Source organism: Pseudophryne corroboree, chromosome 8, assembly GCF_028390025.1.
Source record: "Pseudophryne corroboree isolate aPseCor3 chromosome 8, aPseCor3.hap2, whole genome shotgun sequence".
In the NCBI taxonomy this organism is placed as follows: Eukaryota; Metazoa; Chordata; class Amphibia; order Anura; family Myobatrachidae; genus Pseudophryne; species Pseudophryne corroboree.
Genome location: NC_086451.1, coordinates 355,689,348 through 355,711,003, shown reverse-complemented (window position 1 = coordinate 355,711,003; position 21,656 = coordinate 355,689,348). Strand labels below are relative to the sequence as shown.

General features: G+C 47.4%; 1 protein-coding gene across 3 annotated transcripts in view; it reads right to left on the bottom strand.

The window, feature by feature from the left end:
* The window catches only part of CYSLTR1 (cysteinyl leukotriene receptor 1), a 189,466-nt gene that overhangs the window by 19,624 nt on the left and 148,186 nt on the right, over positions 1-21,656 (bottom strand). For all 3 annotated transcript variants that reach the window (XM_063937518.1, XM_063937519.1, XM_063937517.1), the window contains exon 2: positions 8,022-8,155. In XM_063937518.1, coding sequence (XP_063793588.1) covers positions 8,022-8,042 — 21 coding nt within the window. In that variant the 5' untranslated portion in view covers positions 8,043-8,155. The remainder of the gene's footprint in view (positions 1-8,021; positions 8,156-21,656) is intronic.

Below are 21,656 nucleotides of genomic sequence, written 5' to 3'. Positions count from 1 at the left end.
CCCCTTACTTTTGTGAACTAGTTTTGTGTATGTATATAACGTTAATTTTTATAGAGTGTGAGCAGCATGTGATAATTGTGTGCTGCGGTAATACAAAAATGAAAATCTTATGAGATTATTGTTATGTCCTAAATACATCTATGGACACAAATTAAAACGTTTATGCACAACGGAAGCGCCACTTCTCTTCTCTCTATTCACAGAAATAACCACCTGACGGATCCAGGTTTACTCTGAGAGGACTGCGGCGGTCCTAATATATTGAAGTGGATTCTGGTGCCCCCACACAGTGATTTTCAATGGTTGGACTAAATTGGTGAACATTTAGTTTTATGTGGTAAAGCGTATGTTTTAAATTTATGATTCTTTCTACAGTTTAATATAGGGACAAGCGCAGCACCTATACTACATTTTGTGTGTGTGTGTGTGTGTGTGTGTGTCTATATATATATATATATATATATACAAACAGAAAACCCAGCACTCCCCAGAGTAAGCTCACTTATCCTCAACAATTCCATAAATAAATGATGGGGGTTTAGTTAGTGGTTTGGCCAATGCACGGAAGCCTGCAAACCGATCGCCAAGGTACCCCACCTTCAAGCAGGTCCTACACTATCACAGAGTCTTAAAACCTGACTACTTCACTGCTGTTGCACACATCATCTGCCTGCTAGATGTAATGTGCACCTGCCCAAACTTTGTGGCTTTTATATATATGAGAAGAAAACAGAGGGCACACTCTGTGGGATAAAAGCAGCTTTATATTTTAATCTTTGATGTATGTGACCATATTAAGAAAGTGAAGTGTAAAGTTGCTTTTATCTCACAGTGTGCCCCTCTGTTTTCTTCTCTTTTACATTTACCATTTACTGCCTGTGGTTGAGGCAGATTGGAGGAGCTGACGCTGTTACATCAAAAGACTCACTGTTGCCGTTGTCTGAGCAACTTGGTCCGGAGATTTGCATAAAAAATAAGATTTTAAACTTACCAGTAAATCTTTTTCTCGTAGTCCGTAAAGGATGCTGGGGACTCCGTAAGGACCATGGGGATAGACGGGCTCCGCAAGAGACATGGGCACTCTAAGAAAGACTTTAGGTATGGGTGTGCACTGGCTCCTCCCTCTATGCCCCTCCTCCAGACCTCAGTTAGAGAAACTGTGCCCAGAGGAGACGTACAGTACGAGGAAAGGATTTTTGTTAATCCAAGGGCAAGATTCATACCGGCTCACACCATTCACACCGTATAACTTGTGCTATACTAACCAGTTAACAGTATGAAAACAACATAGCATCAGTCCCAGACCGATGAAAACTATAACATAACCCTTATGTAAGCAAAACTATATACAAATCTTGCAGAAGTAGTCCGCACTTGGGACGGGTGCCCAGCATCCTCTACGGACTACGAGAAAAAGATTTACCGGTAGGTTTAAAATCTTATTTTCTCTTACGTCCTAGAGGATGCTAGGGACTCCGTAAGGACCATGGGGATTATACCAAAGCTCCCAAACGGGCGGGAGAGTGCGGATGACTCTGCAGCACCGATTGAGCAAACAGGAGGTCCTCCTCAGCCAGGGTATCAAACTTATAGAATTTTGCAAAGGTGTTTGAACCCGACCAAGTAGCAGCTCGGCATAGTTGTAGTGCCGAGACCCCTCGGGCAGCCGCCCAAGATGAGCCCACCTTCCTAGTGGAGTGGGCCCTGACCGATTTTGGTAACGGCAATCCAGCCGTAGAATGCGCCTGCTGAATCGTGTTACAGATCCAGCGAGCAATAGTCTGCTTCGAAGCAGGGGCGCCAACCTTGTTGGCTGCATATAGGACAAACAGTGCTTCTGTTTTTCTGACTCTAGCAGTTCTGGCCACGTAAATTTTCAAATCCCTGACTACATCAAGGGACTCGGAATCCTCCAAGTCTCGCGTAGCCACAGGCACCACAATAGGTTGGTTCATATGAAAAGATGACACCACTTTAGGCAAGAATTGAGGACGGGTCCGCAATTCCGCTCTATCCATATGGAAAACCAGATAGGGTCTTTTATGAGACAAAGCCGCCAATTCCGACACTCGCCTAGCCGAAGCCAAGGCTAATAACATGACCACCTTCCAAGTGAGATATTTTAACTCCACCGTTTGAAGTGGTTCAAACCAGTGCGACTTAAGGAAACTCAACACCACGTTAAGGTCCCAAGGCGCCACCGGAGGTATAAAAGGAAGCTGAATATGCAGCACTCCCTTCACAAAAGTCTGTACTTCTGTGAGAGAAGCCAATTCTTTTTGAAAGAAAATGGATAAGGCCGAAATCTGAACCTTAATGGAGCCCAATTTTAGGCCCAAATTCACTCCAGTCTGTAGGAAGTGAAGGAAACGGCCCAGATGGAATTCCTCCGTAGGAGCATTCCTGGCCTCACACCAAGAAACATATTTTCGCCATATACGGTGATAATGTTTAGCTGTCACGTCCTTCCTAGCCTTTATCAGCGTAGGAATGACCTCATCCGGAATGCCTTTTTCCGCTAGGATCCTGCGTTCAACCGCCATGCCGTCAAACGCAGCCGCAGTAAGTCTTGGAACAGACAGGGCCCCTGTTGCAACAGGTCCTGTCGTAGAGGAAGAGGCCACGGAACTTCTGTGAGCATTTCCAGCAGATACGGATACCAGGTCCTTCGTGGCCAATCTGGAACAATGAGAATTGTTCTCACTCCTCTTTTTCTTATTATTCTCAACACCTTGGGTATGAGAAGAAGAGGAGGAAACACATAGACCGACTGGAACACCCACGGTGTCACTAGGGCGTCTACTGCTACCGCCTGAGGGTCTTTTGATCTGGCGCAATACCTCTGTAGCTTTTTGTTGGGGCAGTCCCCACTGACGTGCAATCTGTGCGAAGACTTCCTGATGAAGTCCCCACTCTCCTGGATGCAGGTCGTGTCTGCTGAGGAAGTCTGCTTCCCAGTTGTGCACTCCCGGAATGAACACTGCTGACAGTGCGCTTACATGATTTTCCGCCCAGCGAAGAATCCTGGTGGCTTCCGCCATTGCCACTCTGCTCCTTGTGCCGCCTTGGCGGTTTACATGAGCCACTGCGGTGATGTTGTCTGACTGGATCAGAACTGGTTGGTCGCGAAGTAAGGTCTCCGCTTGACGTAGGGCGTTGTATATGGCCCTTAGTTCCAGGATGTTGATGTGAAGACAAGTCTCTTGACTTGACCAAAGACCTTGGAAGTTAATTTTCTGTGTGACTGCTCCCCAACCTCGGAGGCTCGCGTCCGTGGTCACCAGGATCCAGTCCTGAATGCCGAACCTGCGGCCTTCTAGAAGGTGAGCACTCTGCAGTCACCACGGGAGAGATACCCTGGCTCTGGGGGACAGGGTGATCAACTGATGAATTTGTAGATGTGACCCAGACCACTTGTCCAGTAGGTCCCATTGGAAAGTCCTTGCATGGAACCTGCCGAAGGGAATGGCTTCGTATGATGCCACCATCTTTCCCAAGACTCGAGTGCAGTGATGCACTGACACCTGTTTTGGCTAAAATAGGTTCCTGACCAGAGTCATGAGTTCCTGAGCTTTTTCTATCGGAAGATAAACCCTTTTCTGGTCTGTATCCAGAATTCTGCCCAAGAAGGTCAGATGAGTCGTAGGAACCAACTGCGACTTCGGAATATTGAGAATCCAGCCATGTTGCTGTAACACCTTCAGTGAAAGTGAGACGCTGTTCAGCAACTGCTCTCTTGATCTAGCTTTTATGAGGAGATCATCCAAGTACGGGATAACTGTGACACCTTACTTGCGCAGGAGCACCATCATTTCCGCCATTACCTTGGTGAAAATCCTCGGGGCCGTGGAAAGCCCAACCGGCAACGTCTGAAATTGGTAATGACAATCCTGTACCGCAAATCTCAGGTACGCCTGATGAGGTGGATAAATGGGAACATGAAGGTATGCATCCTTTATGTCCAGAGATACCCTAAAATCCCCCCCTTCCAGGCTGGCGATGACCGCTCTTAGCGATTCCATCTTGAACTTGAACCTTTTCAAGTATAGGTTCAGGGATTTTAAATTTAAAATTGGTCTGACCGAACCGTCCGGTTTTGGGACTACAAACAGGGTTGAGTAATATCCCCTCCCTTGTTGAAGCAGGGGAACATTGACCACCACCTGTTGAAGATACAGTTTGTGAATCGCATTTAACACTATCTCCCTTCCCGGGGGAGAAGCTGGTAGGGCCGATTTGAAAAACTGGCGAGGAGGCACCTCTTCGAATTCCAGCTTGTAACCCTGAGAAACAATTTCTATTGCCCAGGGATTCACCTGTGAGTGAACCCAGACGTGGCTGAAAACTCGAAGACGTGCCCCCACTGGGGCGGACTCCTTTAGCGGAGCCCCAGCGTCATGCGGTGAATTTTGTAGAGGCCGGGGAGGACTTCTGTTCCTGGGAACTAGCTGTGTTGTGCAGCTTTTTTCCTCTTCCCTTACCTCTGGCAAGAAAGGACGCACCTCATACTTTCTTGTTTCTTTGTGATCGAAAGGACTGCCTTTGATAATGTGGCGCTTTCTTAGGCTGTGAGGGAATATAAGGCAAAAAATTTGATTTACCAGCTGTAGCTGTGGAGACCTGGTCCGAGAGACCTTCCCCAAACAATTCCTCACCCTTGTAAGGTAAAACCTCCATATGCCTCTTTGAGTCGGCATCACCTGTCCATTGCCGGGTCTATATGACTCGTCTAGTGGAAATCGACATCGCGTTGATTCTAGAACCCAGTAGACTAATGTCTCTTTGAGCATCTCTCATATATATAAGACAGCATCTTTTATATGCCCTAGGGTCAATAAAATGGTATCCTTATCTAGGGTCTCAATATCCGCATATAAGGTATCTGTCCATGCTGCTGCAGCGCTACAAACCCAGGCCGACGCAATCGGCGTTCTGAGTAAGGTACCAGAATGTGTGTAAATGGACTTCAAGGTAACCCCCTGCTTGCGGTCAGCAGGATCCCTGAGGGTAGCCGTATCTTGGGATGGCAGCGCTACCTTTTTGGATAAGCGTGTCAATGCTTTGTCCACCCTAGGGGAGGATTCCCACCGTATCCTGTCCGTTGGCGGGAAAGGATACGCCATAAGAATCCTTTTGGGAATCTGCAGTTTTTTGTCTGGAGATTCCCAAGCTTTTTCACATAATTCGTTCAACTCATGTGAGGGGGGAAAGGTTACCTCAGGTTCTTTCCCTTATACATGTGTACCCTCGTGTCAGGGACAGGGGGTTCCTCAGTGATATGCAAAACATCTTTTATTGCAATAATCATATATCAAATACATTTAGCCAATTTTGGCTGTAACTTTACATCATCGTAGTCGACACTGGAGTCAGAATCCGTGTCGGGATCTGTGTCTACTATTTGGGATAGTGGGCGCTTTTGAGACCCCGAAGGTCCCTGCGACATAGAGACAGACATGGGTTGACTCCCTGGCTGTTCACTAGCTTCCGCTTTGTCTAATCTTTTGTGCAATAACTTTACATTAGCACTTAAAACATTCCACATATCCATCCAGTCAGGTGTCGGCGTTGTCGACGGAGACACCACATTCATTTGCTCCTCCTCCTTCCTAGGAAAGCCTTTTACCTCAGACATGTCGACACACGCGTAGAGACACACCACACACTAAGGGAATCCTCTTATCTGAAGACAGTTCCCCCACAAGGCCCTTTGGAGAGGCAGAGAGAGAGTATGCCAGCACACACCCAGCGCTATATGACCCAGGAAAAAACACACACAATATGTTTACCCTGATAGCGCTGTAATCTTTATTTTTGCGCCAAATTATGTGCCCCCCCCCCCTACTTTAAAACCCTCTTTCACTGTGGATAAGCAGGGGAGAGTCCGGGGAGCTTCCTCTCAGCGCTGTGCTGTGGAGAAAATGGCGCTGGTGAGTGCTGAGGAAGAAGCCCCGCCCCCTCAGCGGCGGGCTTCTGTCCCGCTAAAATATATAAAAAACTGGCGGGGGCTCTTTATATATACAGTGCCTAGCTGTATATATCTACTTTTGCCAGAAAAATAGGTTTTATTGCTGCCCAGGGCGCCCCCCCCTGCGCCCTTACAGTGACTGCCGTTTGTGTGTGCTGTGTGGGAGCAATGGCGCACAGCTTTACTGCTGTGCGTTACCTCAGTGAAGATCTCAAGTCTTCTGCCGCCTCTGAAGTCTTCTTTCTTCTCATACTCACCCGGCTTCTATCTTCCAGCTCTGTGAGGAGGACGGCGGCGCGGCTCTGGGACGAACTCCAGGGTGAGACCTGTGTTCCGACTCCCTCTGGAGCTAATGGTGTCCAGTAGCCTAAGAAGCAGAGCCTTGAAACTCACAGAAGTAGGTCTGCTTCTCTCCCCTCCGTCCCTCGATGCAGGGAGTCTGTTGCCAGCAGGCTCCCTGAAAATAAAAAACCTAACAAATATACTTTCTGACAGGAAACTCATGAGAACTCCCTGTAATGCACCCTGTCTCCTCTGGGCACAGTAGTAAACTGAGGTCTGGAGGAGGGGCATAGAGGAAGAAGCCAATGCACACCCATACCTAAAGTCTTTCTTAAAGTGCCCATGTCTCCTGCGGAGCCCGTCTATCCCCATGGTCCTTACGGAGTCCCCAGCATTCTCTAGGACGTAAGAGAAATATTGGTGTTGTAATTGGTTACTTCATTTTGGAGTTATGTGGTAAAACACCCACCTGCCTATTACAATGCATCACTATTGTGCTCTGGAAAATGTGAGTTTGTGAACTCTCCCTGAGCACCTGCTGGATGACATGGAACATCTGACCTGCTTGGTGGTCTGAAAACAGTGACAGTTATTTGTAGCCACCCACTAAGCAGGGAGTTTTCAATTTAGCAGCTCATGTCACCTGTCTGTCTCCTCCCACCCCCTAGATTGTGTGCTCCTTGGAGCAGGGCCCTCTTCCCTCTTATTCCCACAACCCCCTACTCTGACACTTCAATGACAGCTTACGTAGCGAATGTCTATACCTGCATCTCCTCTCGCTCATTACTGTTTATCTCTTCCAGTGGCTGCCTGCCCCCAGTAGTAGAACAACTACTCTTTTGCTATCTTTCATCTCAGCTGTAGTGTGTACTGAGAAATGTGGTGCTAATTGTTACCTGTGCTCTGTTTTTCTGTTACTGTAATGTTAAGCTCTGTGTACCCTGTATTGTCTAATGTTTGCCATATGTATGGCACTGCAAAACACTTGTGGTGCCCTATAAATAAAAAGTAATACTAATAAGGGGTTGAAAAGGTTTAAACCATGCACACCAGCTAGTATATATATATACTAGCATAATATTTTCCACTATGGTGACGGGTTAAAACCCACTGATACTGCAACAAGTAATACCACAATTATTAATAGAGTAACTTAACGCACACTGTGTACTACTACTAGTGTAAAAGTTATTCTCCTGATTCACAGTCTATTGTAAACTCCAGAATGTTTTACATCAGTAATAAGTGTGGGCATATACCCCTGAACAGAGAGATAACGTGGAAAGAGATAAAGTACTAACCAATCAGTGTCTAACTGCCATTTTACAAGCTATGGGGCAGCTGTATAAAGCCTGGAGAAGGGCTAAAGAAGTGATAAATCAGTGATAAGCGCAAGGTGATAACTCACCAGCCAATCAGCTCCTGTCATTTTTCAAATCCGTAATGATTGACTGGTGTGTTATCACCTTGCGCTTATCACTGCTTTATGACTTCTTTATCCCTTCTCCAGGTTAATACATCTGCCCCTATGTTTGACCAATGACAGGAGCTGATCGGTTGGTACTTCATCTCTCTCTACTTTATCTCCCTCCAAGCTTTGATGTATCTGCTTCATGGTACCTTTTCTTAATCACTTACTCCTCATCTTAACTATTTACACAATGTATAAAGACATAACAATAATATAAACACATAATATAACTTTTTCCTTAAATCTTTTACAATAAGAAATCATGTTATAAATATTTTGGGGATGAACAGAATGATGTACCTGCGTGGTCATCTGTAACATCTGACTTCCTACAGAGGGTGCTCCGTCTGTGCCACCCAGCAGGTCCAAGGTTGCTCACTATTGTTTCTGGCAGTGCTGTAATGTTCTTCCACCTTACACCGGAGATCCTAAAACTTCAAAGAAACAAAGTCATTCATTGACCTTTTCCTTACAAATATGTACATGAGAGAGGCAATATACAGTGCATCCGGAAAGTATTCACAGAGCTTCACTTTTTCCACATTTTGTTATGTTACAGCCTTATTCCAAAATAAAATAAATTATTTTTTCCCCCTCAAAATTCTACACACAATACACCATAATGACAACATGAAAAAAGTTTTTGTGAGATTTTTGCTAATTTATAAAAAAAAAAAAACTAAGAAATCACATGTACATAAGTATTCACAGCCTTTGCCATGAAGCTCAAAATTGAGCTCAGGTGCATCCTGTTTCCACTAGTGATGTGCACCGGCAATTTTTCGGGTTTTGTGTTTTGGTTTTGGGTTCGGTTCCGCGGCCGTGTTTTGGGTTCGAACGCGTTTTGGCAAAACCTCACCGAAATTTTTTTGTCGGATTCGGGTGTGTTTTGGATTCGGGTGTTTTTTTCAAAAAACCCTAAAAAACCGCTTAAATCATAGAATTTGGGGGTCATTTTGATCCCATAGTATTATTAACCTCAATAACCATAATTTCCACTCATTTTCAGTCTATTCTGAACACCTCACACCTCACAATATTATTTTTAGTCCTAAAATTTGCTCCGAGGTCGCTGGATGACTAAGCTAAGCGACCCAAGTGGCCGACACAAACACCTGACCCATCTAGGAGTGGCACTGCAGTGTCACGCAGGATGGCCCTTCAAAAAAATACTCCCCAAACAGCACATGACGCAAAGAAAAAAAGAGGCGCAATGAGGTAGCTGTGTGACTAAGATAACCGACCCAAGTGGCCGACACAAACACCTGGCCCATCTAGGAGTGGCACTGCAGTGTCACGCAGGATGGCCCTTCAAAAAAATACTCCCCAAACAGCACATGACGCAAAGAAAAAAAGAGGCGCAATGAGGTAGCTGTGTGACTAAGCTAAGTGACCCTAGTGGCCGACACAAACACCTGGCCCATCTAGGAGTGGCACTGCAGTGTCACGCAGGATGGCCCTTCAAAAAAATACTCCCCAAACAGCACATGACGCAAAGAAAAAAAGAGGCGCAATGAGGTAGCTGTGTGACTAAGATAACCGACCCAAGTGGCCGACACAAACACCTGGCCCATCTAGGAGTGGCACTGCAGTGTCACGCAGGATGGCACTTCAAAAAAATACTCCCCAAACAGCACATGATGCAAAGAAAAAAAGAGGCGCAATGAGGTAGCTGTGTGAGTAAGCTAAGTGACCCTAGTGGCCGACACAAACACCTGGCCCATCTAGGAGTGGCACTGCAGTGTCACGCAGGATGGCCCTTCAAAAAAATACTCCCCAAACAGCACATGACGCAAAGAAAAAAAGAGGTGCAATGAGGTAGCTGTGTGACTAAGCTAAGCGACCCTAGTGGCCGACACAAACACCTGGCCCATCTAGGAGTGGCACTGCAGTGTCACGCAGGATGGCCCTTCAAAAAAATACTCCCCAAACAGCACATGACGCAAAGAAAAATGAAAGAAAAAAGAGGTGCAAGATGGAATTGTCCTTGGGCCCTCCCACCCACCCTTATGTTGTATAAACAGGACATGCACACTTTAACGAAACCATCATTTCAGCGTCAGGGTCTGCCACACGACTGTGACTGAAATGACTGGTTGGTGTGGGCCCCCACCAAAAAAGAAGCAATCAATCTCTCCTTGAACAAACTGGCTCTACGGAGGCAAGATGTCCACCTCATCATCATCGTCCGATTCATCACCCCTTTCACTGTGTACATCCCCCTCCTCACAGATTATTAATTCGTCCCCACTGGAATCCACCATCTCAGGTCCCGTGTACTTTCTGGAGGCAATTGCTGCTGGTGAATGTCTCCACGGAGGAATTGATTATAATTCATTTTAATGAACATCATCTTCTCCACATTTTCTGGAAGTAACCTCGTACGCCGATTGCTGACAAGGTGAGCGGCGGCACTAAACACTCTTTCGGAGTACATACTGGAGGGAGGGCAACTTAGGTAGAATAAAGCCAGTTTGTGCAAGGGCCTCCAAATTGCCTCTTTTTCCTGCCAGTATACGTACGGACTGTCTGACGTGCCTACTTGGATGCGGTCACTCATATAATCCTCCACCATTCTTTCAATGGTGACAGAATCATATGCAGTGACAGTAGACGACATGTCAGTAATCGTTTGCAGGTCCTTCAGTCAGGACCAGATGTCAGCACTCGCTCCAGACTGCCCTGCATCACCGCCAGCGGGTGGGCTCGGAATTCTGAGCCTTTTCCTCGCAGCCCCAGTTGCAGGAGAATGTGAAGGAGGAGCTGTTGACGGGTCGCGTTCCGCTTGACTTGACAATTTTCTCACCAGCAGGTCTTTGAACCTCTGCAGACTTGTGTCTGCCGGAAAGAGAGATACAACGTAGTTTTTAAATCTAGGATCGAGCACGGTGGCCAAAATGTAGTGCTCTGATTTCAACAGATTGACCACCCGTAAATCCTGGTTAAGCGAATTAAGGGCTCCATCCACAAGTCCCACATGCCTAGCGGAATCGCTCTGTTTTAGCTCCTCCTTCAATGCCTCCAGCTTCTTCTGCAAAAGCCTGATGAGGGGAATGACCTGACTCAGGCTGGCAGTGTCTGAACTGACTTCACGTGTGGCAAGTTCAAAAGGTTGCAGAACCTTGCACAACGTTGAAATCATTCTCCACTGCGCTTGAGACAGGTGCATTCCACCTCCTTTGCCTATATCGTGGGCAGATGTATAGGCTTGAATGGCCTTTTGCTGCTCCTCCATCCTCTGAAGCATATAGAGGGTTGAATTCCACCTCGTTACCACCACTTGCTTCAGATGATGGCAGGGCAGGTTCAGGTGTTTTTGGTGGTGCTCCAGTCTTCTGTACGCGGTGCCTGTACGCCAAAAGTGGCCCGCAATTCTTCTGGCCACCGACAGCATCTCTTGCACGCCCCTGTCGTTTTTTAAATAATTCTGCACCACCAAATTCTAGGTATGTGCAAAACATGGGACGTGCTGGAATTTGCCCAGATGTAATGCATGCACAATATTGCTGGCGTTGTCCGATGCCACAAATCCCCAGGAGAGTCCAATTGGGGTAAGCCATTCTGCGATGATCTTCCTCAGTTGCCGTAAGAGGTTTTCAGCTGTGTGCGTATTCTGGAAAGCGGTGATACAAAGCGTAGCCTGCCTAGGAACGAGTTGGCGTTTGCTAGATGCTGCTACTGGTGCCGCCGCTGCTGTTCTTGAAGCGGGAGGCAATACATCTACCCAGTGGTCTGTCACAGTCATGTAGTCCTGAGTCTGCCCTGCTCCACTTGTCCACATGTCCGTGGTTAAGTGGACATTGGGTACAACTGCATTTTTTAGGACACTTGTGACTCTTTTTCTGACATCTGTGTACATTCTCGGTATCGCCTGCCTAGAGAAATGGAACCTAGATGGTATTTGGTACCGGGGACACAGTACCTCAATCAAGTCTATAGTTGGCTCTGAAGTAACGATGGATACCGGAACCACGTTTCTCACCGCCCAGGCTGCCAAGGCCTCAGTTATCCGTTTTGCAGCAGGATGACTGCTGTGATATTTCATCTTCCTCGCAAAGGACTGTTGGACAGTCAATTGCTTACTGGAAGTAGTACAAGTGGTCTTCCGACTTCCCCTCTGGGATGACCATCGACTCCCAGCAGCAACAACAGCAGCAGCAGCAGCGCCAGCAGCAGTAGGCATCAGTGGCGTGCGGTGAGGTCAGTGGCTGGTGAGGTACTACAGCCATAATGTCATCCGAATCCTGCCGATGACCCCTACCGCCGCCGAGCCAATGCCCACTACTGCCCCTGCACCGATGCCTGCTGCCACCGCCAATTACTTACAAACTCGCCCACCATCAACTGACCCAGCCATCCGTCACTAATTTGCATCTCAGTCCGATGCCACCAATGCCCGCTGCCTGCCTGCTCATCATACTTGTGATATATTGTACATTTTTATAGAAAAAAATAATAATAATTAGTGTTTGGAACTGGGAAGGGAGTGGGAGGAGGACATGAATGCAATTTTGTTGTCCAGGGCTTCCATTAGTCAAATTACGCCGCATAGTAGCGCCACTTACACAAATTACGCCAGGCAGAGCTCCCTTTTACACATTACGGCAGGTAGAGTTCCCTTTTACACATTACGGCAGGTATAGCCTCCTATTACACATTACGGCAGGTAGAGTTCCCTTTTACACATTACGGCAGGTATAGCCTCCTATTACACATTACGGCAGGTAGAGATCCCTTTTTTCAAATTATGCCAGGTACAGCCCCATATTACACATTACAGCAAGTAGAGCCAGTGGCGGAACTAGCGAGCGTTGGGCCCAGGTGCGACAAAATGCTTTGGACCCCCTTCCCCATCCCATCCAAGTCCACCCCCTCACCCCTGGAGAGGATATGGTGAGGGAGAACTGCTCAGGGCCAGGGAAATGGACACCTAGCAACAGTGCCGTAACTAGACATTTTAGCGCTGTGTGCAGGAAACGGCATCAGAGCCCCCCGTTTATGTAAAACAGGAGCAACGTCCACCTTTTTACACGTTACGGCAGACAACGTCCCCCTTTTTACACATTACGGCGGACAGCGTCCCCTTTTTACACGTTACGGCAGACAACGTCCACCTTTTTATACATTACGGCAGACAACGTCCACCTTTTTACACATTACGGCAGACAACGTCCACCTTTTTACACATTACGGCAGACAGCGTCAACCTTTTTACACATTACGGCGGACAGCATCCCCTTTTTACACGTTAGGCAGACAACGTCAACCTTTTTACACATTACGGCAGACAACGTCCACCTTTTTACACATTATGGCAGACAACGTCCCCCCTTTTTACACATTACGGCGGACAGCGTCCCCTTTTTACACGTTAGGCAGACAACGTCCACCTTTTTACACGTTACGGCAGACAACGTCCACCTTTTTACACATTATGGCAGACAGCGTCCCCTTTTTACACATTACGGCAGAAAGCGTCCACCTTTTGAGACATTACGGCAGACAGTGTCCTCTTTTAACACATTACGGCGGACAGATTGCCCTTTTTTACACATTACGGCAGACAACGTCCACCTTTTTACACATTACGGCAGACAACGTCCCCCTTTTTACACATTACGGCAGACAACGTCCCCCTTTTTACACATTACGGCAGACAGCGACCCCTTTTTACACATTACGGCAGACAGCGTCCCCTTTTTACACATTACAGCAGACAGCGTCCCCTTTTTTTACATATTACGGCGGACAGCGTCCCCTTTTTACACATTACGGCGGACAGCGTCCCCTTTTTACACATTACGGCGGACAGCGTCCCCTTTTTAGACATTACGGCAGACTGCGTCCCCTTTTTAGACATTACGGCGGACAGCGTCCCCTTTTTAGACATTACGGCAGACTGCGTCCCCTTTTTAAACATTACGACAGACAGTGTCCCCCTTTTTTACACATTTTAGCAGACAGCCCTCCTTTTTTGTACACATTACGACAGGTAGAGCACTTTGCAACCCCCCCTTCCCCCCTCTACCCTTAGGGTGTGGTGTAGTGCAGTGTAGTGTAGGTGTAGTGCAGTGTAGTGTAGTGTAGGTGCAGTGTAGTGTAGGTGCAGTGCAGTGTAGTGTAGTGCAGTGTAGTGTAGGTGTAGTGTAGTGTAGTGTCAGCCACTTACTTGATTTCTGCTTCTGGCTGCAGGCTCCTGACACGGCACTCCCTCGGTCTGTACATTGCACTGCAGGCCAAAGGGAGTGTGTGGGGGGGGGGGGGCGCAGGAGCTCAGCAGTGAGCACGGGGGTCCAGGAGAGGAGGCAGCCCATTGAGCACAGGGGGGACAGAGCGGGGGGCCGAGACCGAAAACACGGGGGCTAAGGGAGCGGGGGGAGGGGGCGCGGGAGCGCAGCTGAGTTTGCTGGAGTTTTAAGGGAGGGGGGCGAGACAGCATCCCGTGAGGCCACGCCCCTTCACGATAGGCCACGCCCCTTTTGGCGCCGTCTTCCAGCAATCCGAAAGTTGGGAGGTATGGTTAAGGGGGTGGGCGAGACAGCACAGCACACAGCGGCTCCCACTGGTCCTGCAAGAGCGGACCGGGGACGGGAGGAGCGGCTGAAAGCAGTGTGGAGACGCAGCCACTAGGTATGGGGGCATCTGACTCTGCCCATCCGTTCCAGCCCACCCGCTGCTGCTGTCCAATGATTGACAGGGGTGTGCCTTGATGTGAGCTCAAGGCACAGCCCCTGTCAATGAGGCAATTGTGATGGTGCCGCTTTCCATTCAATTTTCAATGGGCTTTTCCAGCCCGTGATTTGGCTCCGCCCCCTGCCCGCCCCCTCTACAGACACTTTATCATTGTCACTGGGAGGCAGCGCTCTCGCTGCCTCCCATAGAGATTTAGCAGCATTGTCAGGTTAAAAATGATTAAAATAATACAAAGTATAATGTGTTATTATCTTTGTATTATTTTAATCATAATGACAGGGGGTGGCACTGCCTCCCCTGCCTCCCCTGACTGCACGTCCCTGGTAGGCGTTACACTCAAGGATGCATCGGAGGAATCCCAGGCAGGAGAGGACTCGTCAGACTTGCCAGTGACATGGCCTGCAGGACTATTGGCTTTCCTGGGTAAGGAGGAAATTGACACTGAGGGAGTTGGTGGTGTGGTTTGCAGGAGCTTGGTTACAAGAGGAAGGGATTTACTGGTCAGTGGACTGCTTCCGCTGTCGCCCAAAGTTTTTGAACTTGTCACTGACTTATGATGAATGCGCTGCAGGTGACGTATAAGGGAGGATGTTCCGAGGTGGTTAACGTCCTTACCCATACTTATTACAGCTTGACAAAGGCAACACACGGCTTGACACCTGTTGTCCGCATTTCTGTTGAAATAATTCCACAATGAAGAGCTGATTTTTTTTTGTATTTTGACCAGGCATGTCAATGGCCATATTCCTCCCGCGGACAACAGGTGTCTCCCCGGGTGCCTGACTTAAACAAACCACCTCACCATCAGAATCCTCCTTGTCAATTTCCTCCCCAGCGCCAGCAACACCCATATCCTCATCCTGGTGTACTTCAACACTGAAATCTTCAATTTGACTATCAGGAACTGGACTGCGGGTGCTCCTTCCAGCACTTGCAGGGGGCGTGCAAATGGTGGAAGGCGCAAGCTCTTCCCGTCCAGTGTTGGGAAGGTCAGGCATCGCAACCGACACAATTGGACTCTCCTTGGGGATTTGTGATTTCGAAGAACGCACAGTTCTTTGCTGTGCTTTTGCCAGCTTAAGTCTTTTCATTTTTCTAGCGAGAGGCTTAGTGCTTCCATTCTCATGTGAAGCTGAACCACTAGCCATGAACATAGGCCAGGGCCTCAGCCGTTCCTTGCCACTCCGTGTCGTAAATGGCATATTGGCAAGTTTACGCTTCTCCTCAGATGCTTTTAATTTTGATTTTTGGGTCATTTTTTTACTGATCTTTTGTGTTTTGGATTTTACATGCTCTGTACTATGATATTGGGCATCGGCCTTGGCAGACGACGTTGATGGCATTTCATCGTCTCGGCCATGACTAGTGGCAGCAGCTTCAGCACGATGTGGAAGTGGATCTTGATCTTTCCCAATTTTTTTAACCTCCACATTTTTGTTCTCCATATTTTAATGCGCACAACTAAAAGACACCACAGGTATACAATGTAGATGGATGGATATACTACTAGTATACTTTATGTATGACGACGAGTGACGACACAGAGGTAGGTACAGCAGTGGCCTACCGTACTGCTATATACAGTATAATGGACCTGGTGGACACTGTCAGCAGACTGCGTTTATAGTATAAAGAAAAAAAGACACCACAGGTATACAATGTAGATGGATGGATATACTACTAGTATACTTTATGTATGACGACGAGTGACGACACAGAGGTAGGTACAGCAGTGGCCTACCGTACTGCTATATACAGTATAATGGACCTGGTGGACACGGTCAGCAGACTGCGTTTATAGTATAAAGAAAAAAAGACACCACAGGAGTGTTTTTCAGGCAGACAAACGTATACTGGTGGTCACTGTCAGCAAAGCTCTGCACTGTACTCCTGCTATAGCTGCTCCCCAGTCTCCCCCACAATTAAGCAGTGTGAGCACTCAGCACAGTCAGATATATCATGCAGCACACTAAGGCTGAGCACAGATATGGCATGGAGCGTTTTTTTTCAGGCAGAGAACGGCTAAAAAAAAACTAGCAAAACTCTGCACTGTACTCCTCCTGTCCTAACAGCTGCTCCCCAATCCTCCCCACAATAAGCTAAGCAGTAGCAATCAATCAGATCAACTAACTCTAAGGCTCTATAACTAAACGGAGAGGACGCCAGCCACGTCCTCTCCCTATCAATCTCAATGCACGTGTGAAAATGGCGGCGGCGCGCGGTTGCTTATATAGAATCCGAATCTCGCGAGAATCCGACAGCGGGATGATGACGTTCGGGCGCGCTCGGTTTACCCGAGCCACACGGAAGAATCCGAGTACGGCTCGGACCCGTGTAAAAAGGCTGAAGTTCGGGGGGGTTCGGTTTCCGATAAACCGAACCCGCTCATCACTAGTTTCCACTAATCATCCTTGAGATGTTCCTACAGCTTAATTGGAGTCCACCTGTGGATTTGTTCAGTTGATTGGACATGATTTGGAACACCCCCGTCTATATAAGATCCCACACTTGACAGGGCATGTCTGAGCACAAACCAAGATTGAAGTCAAAGGAATTGTCTGTAGACCTCCGAGACAGGATTTTCTCGAGGCACAAATCTAGGGAAGGGTACAGAAAAATATCTGCTGCTTTGAAGGTTCCAATGAGCACAGTGGCCTCCATCATCCATAAATGGAAGAAGTTCAGAACCACCAGGACTCTTCCTAGAGCTGGCCGACCGTCTAAACTGAGCGATCAGGGGAGAAGGGCCCTAGTCAGGGAGGCGACCAAGAACCCAATGGTCACTCTGTCAGAGCTACAGCATTCCTCTGTGGAGAGAGGAGAACCTTCCAGAAGGACAACCATCTCTGCAATCCACCAATCAGGCCTGTATGATAGAGTGGCCAGACGGAAGCCACTCCTTAGTAAAAAGCACATGGCAGCCCGTCTGGAGTTTGCCAAAATGCACCTGAAGGACTCTCAGACCATGAGAAACAAAATTCTCTGGTCTGATGAGACAAAGATTGAAATCTTTGGCGTGAATGCCAGACGTCATGTTTGGAGGAAACCAGGAACTGCTCATCACCAGGCCAATACCATCCCTACAGTGAAACATGGTGGTGGCAGCATCATGCTGTTGGGAAGTTTTTCAGCGGCAGGAACTGGCAGACTAGTCAGGATAGAGGTAAAGATGAATGCAGCAATGTACCGAGACATCCTGGATGAAAACCTGCTCCAGAGCACTCTTGACCACAGACTGGGTTGACGGTTCATCTTTCAGCAGGACAACGACCCTAAGCACACAGCCAAGATATCAGGACAACTCTGTGAATGACAGCGAGTGGCCCAGCCAGAGCCCAGACTTGAATCTGATTGAACATCTCTGGAGAGATCTGAAAATGGCTGTGCACCAACGCTTCCCATCCAACCTGATGGAGCTTGAGAGGTGCTGCAAAGAGGAATGGGCGAAACTGCCCAAAGATAGACTTGAGGCTGTAATTGCTGCCAAAGGTGCGTCAACAAAGTATTGAGTAAAGGCTGTGAATACTTATGTACATGTGCTTTCTTAGCTTTTTATTTTTAATAAATTAGCAAAAATCTCAAAAAACTTTTTTCACGTTGTCATCATGGGGTATTGTGTGTAGAATTTTGAGGGAAAAAATGAATTTATTCCATTTTGGAATAAAGCTGTAACATAACAAAATGTGGAAAAAGTGAAGCACTGTGAATACTTTCCAGATGCACTGTATAAAAACTGTTTCTTACAACACAAGCATACTTCAAAAATGAGCAAAGCTGACCCCCGCCATCTGTGAAGAGACAGGATTTTATGGCACAGAGCAGGGTAGTCAGTGTCATACAGGTGACAGCGTAAACATGGAGGAAAGAGTGGGAATGGGGCATTCTTGCCCCCGTAAAAGTTCATATTACTTTTATTTCTGAACATTAAAATTTTTCCAAGATAAAATACCAGGCTTGGGAAACTTGAGGATCTCCAGCTGTTGCTCCACCATTTCATGTAAGCTTTTACTCAGCTGAATATATTCATGGGCGTTTCATACAGTATATTCAATCATTATATACAGATTTGTCACTGGCGTATTTACAATGGGTGCAGTGTGTGCAGTGCACACGGGCCCTCGGTGTCCTGGGGGTCCCACACCCTGAACCCATTTTTCTTCAATACTTACCCTCCAGAGTCCTGCGTCAGCAGTAGCGGCACTGAAGAAATCACCAGGAAAATTGTGGTGCAGACATTTTTCTAGTGTTTCGCGCTTACGCAGTTAGAGAACCACTGTAAAAATAGCCGCTGTGCCATTTTCCCAGAGATCTGCACATGCACACTAGACTCTGGGACAGCACTAGGCTTCCCTAGTGACCCTAGTGCCCAGATTTTATAGCGCAGCTGGCTAGAGAGGGTGGGGCCCAGACAGAGTCTGCACACGGGCCTCCTTCTCTCTTGAAGCGCCCCTGAGATGTGTCGACATGCACTGATCCTCAAATCACACTAAGGCAGTGGTTCTCAAACTCGGTCCTCAGGACCCCACACAGTGCATGTTTTACAGTTAACCCAGCAAGTGCACAGGTGTTTAATTACTCACTGACACATTTTAAAAGGTCCATAGGTGGAGCTAATTATTTCACTGTGAGGAGATCTGCAAAACATGCACTGTGTGGGGTCTTGAGTAGTGATGAGCGGGTTCGGTTCCTCGGGATCCGAACCCCCCCGAACTTCACCCTTTTTTGCACGGGTCCGAGCAGACTCGGATCCTCCTGCCTTGCTCGGTTAACCCGAGCGCGCCCGAACGTCATCATCCCGCGGTCGGATTCTCGCGAGATTCGTATTCTATATAAGGAGACGCGCGTCGCCGCCATTTTTCACTCGTGCTTTGGAGATGATCGTGAGAGGACGTGGCTGGCATCCTCTCAGTTTCTATGTTCAGTGTGCTGCAAATATCTGTGCTCAGTGTGCTGCAAATATCTGTGCTCAGTGTGCTGCAAATATCTGTGCTCAGTGTGCTGCAAATATCTACGTTCTCTGCCTGAAAAACGCTCCATATCTGTGCTCAGTGTGCTGCAAATATCTGTGCTCAGTGTGCTAATTGCTTTATTGTGGGGACTGGGGACCAGCAGTATTATATAGTAGGAGGACAGTGCAGAGTTTTGCTGACCAGTGACCACCAGTATTATACGTTCTCTGTCTGAAAAACGCTCCATATCTGTGCTGCATTGTAGTATATAGTAGGAGGACAGTGCAGAATTTTGCTGACCACCAGTATATATATAGCAGTACGGTACAGTAGTCCACTGCTCTACGTCTGTGTGGTCAAGTATACTATCCCATCCATACCTGTGGTGCATTTAAGTTTTGCACAGTATATATATAGTAGGAGGACAGTGCATAATTTTGCTGACCACCAGTATATAATTTATAGCAGTAGGTACAGTAGTCCACTGCTCTACCTACCTCTGTGTCGTCAAGTATACTATCCATCCATACCTGTGGTGCATTTAAGTTTTGCACAGTATATATATAGTAGGAGGACAGTGCATAATTTTGCTGACCACCAGTATATAATATATAGCAGTACGGTACAGTAGGCCACTGCTCTACCTACCTCTGTGTCGTCAAGTATACTATCAATCCATACCTGTGGTGCATTTAAGTTTTGCACAGTATATATATAGTAGGAGGACAGTGCATAATTTTGCTGACCACCAGTATATAATATATAGCAGTACGGTACAGTAGGCCACTGCTCTACCTACCTCTGTGTCGTCAAGTATACTACAAAAGTTCAGTAAAATGACCCAAAAATCAAAATTAAAAGCGTCTGATGAGAAGCGTAAACTTGCCAATATGCCATTTACGACACGGAGTGGCAAGGAACGGCTGAGGCCCTGGCCTATGTTTACGGCTAGTGGTTCAGATTCACATGAGGATGGAAGCTCTCATCCTCTCGCTAGAAAACTGCAGTGCCACTCCTAGATGGGCCAGGTGTTTGTGTCGGCCACTTGGGTCGCTTAGCTTAGTCACACAGCTACCTCATTGCGCCTCTTTTTTTCTTTGCATCATGTGCTGTTTGGGGACAATTTTTTTAATCTGCCATCCTGTCTGACACTGCAGTGCCACTCCTAGATGGGCCCGGTGTTTGTGTCAGCCACTTGGGTCACTTAGTTTAGTCATCCAGCGTCCTCGGTGCAAATTTTAGGACTAAAAATAATATTGTGAGGTGTGAGGTGTTCAGAATAGACTGGAAAGGAAATGAGTGTAAATTATGGTTATTGAGGTTAATAATACTATGGGATCAAAATGACCCCCAAATTCTATGATTTAAGCTGTTTTTGAGGGTTTTTGTAAAAAAACACCCGAATCCAAAACACACCTGAATCCGACAAAAAATTTTCAGGGAGGTTTTGCCAAAACGCGTCCGAATCAACAACACGGCCGCGGAACCGAATCCAAAACCAAAACACAAAACCCGAAAAATTTCCGGTGCACATCACTAGTCCTGAGGACCGAGTTTGAGAACCTGTGCACTAAGGTGTATATTCAATTTGAGTCGAACACTGCTGTCTGTCGACTTTTTAAGTTCGAATAGTGATTTGACCTATTCAATCCCATCAATTTTTATTTGACAAGTCGTGGAAATCGACTTGTGAAATAGTACGTGAATCAGCGGTATACCTGCCGATTCACGTTTTTTTTTTAGAGAAACGGGGCCAAATTCGACAGGATTTGGCCTCGTTTCCGACCATCTCAGTCCGACATAAAAAAATGTTGAACTGAGATGTGGGACCCAGAGGAGGAGGGAGGGGGAGCCGTGGGGAGACGGGGGACAGCCGCGGGCATACAGGGGAGAGTAGTGCTACAGCACAGCGCTGCAGCAGGATGTCTCACGGCAGCGTCCACCCGGCTCCAGCAAGTGAGCTTGCTGGAGCCAGGTGGACACTGCCGTGAGGTCTGGCGGCTGTGAGACAACCTCCTGCAGCGCTACTGTAGCGCTGCTCTCCTCCGTCTGCCCGCGGCTGTCCCCGCTGGTCTCCGCGCGGCTCCCCCCCTCTCCTCCTCTGGGTCCCTCATCTTAATTTGACTTTTTAAAACTCGAATTGAGATGAGATTGAATCGGGGTTGTCGGATCCATTCCGACAAATGCATGTCGGAATGGATCCAACCCTAATTGAATATACCCCTATATATCCCTGTTTGGCACATAATGGACTTTGCCACTAAGCCGTATCTCGCCATAAACACATATCTAA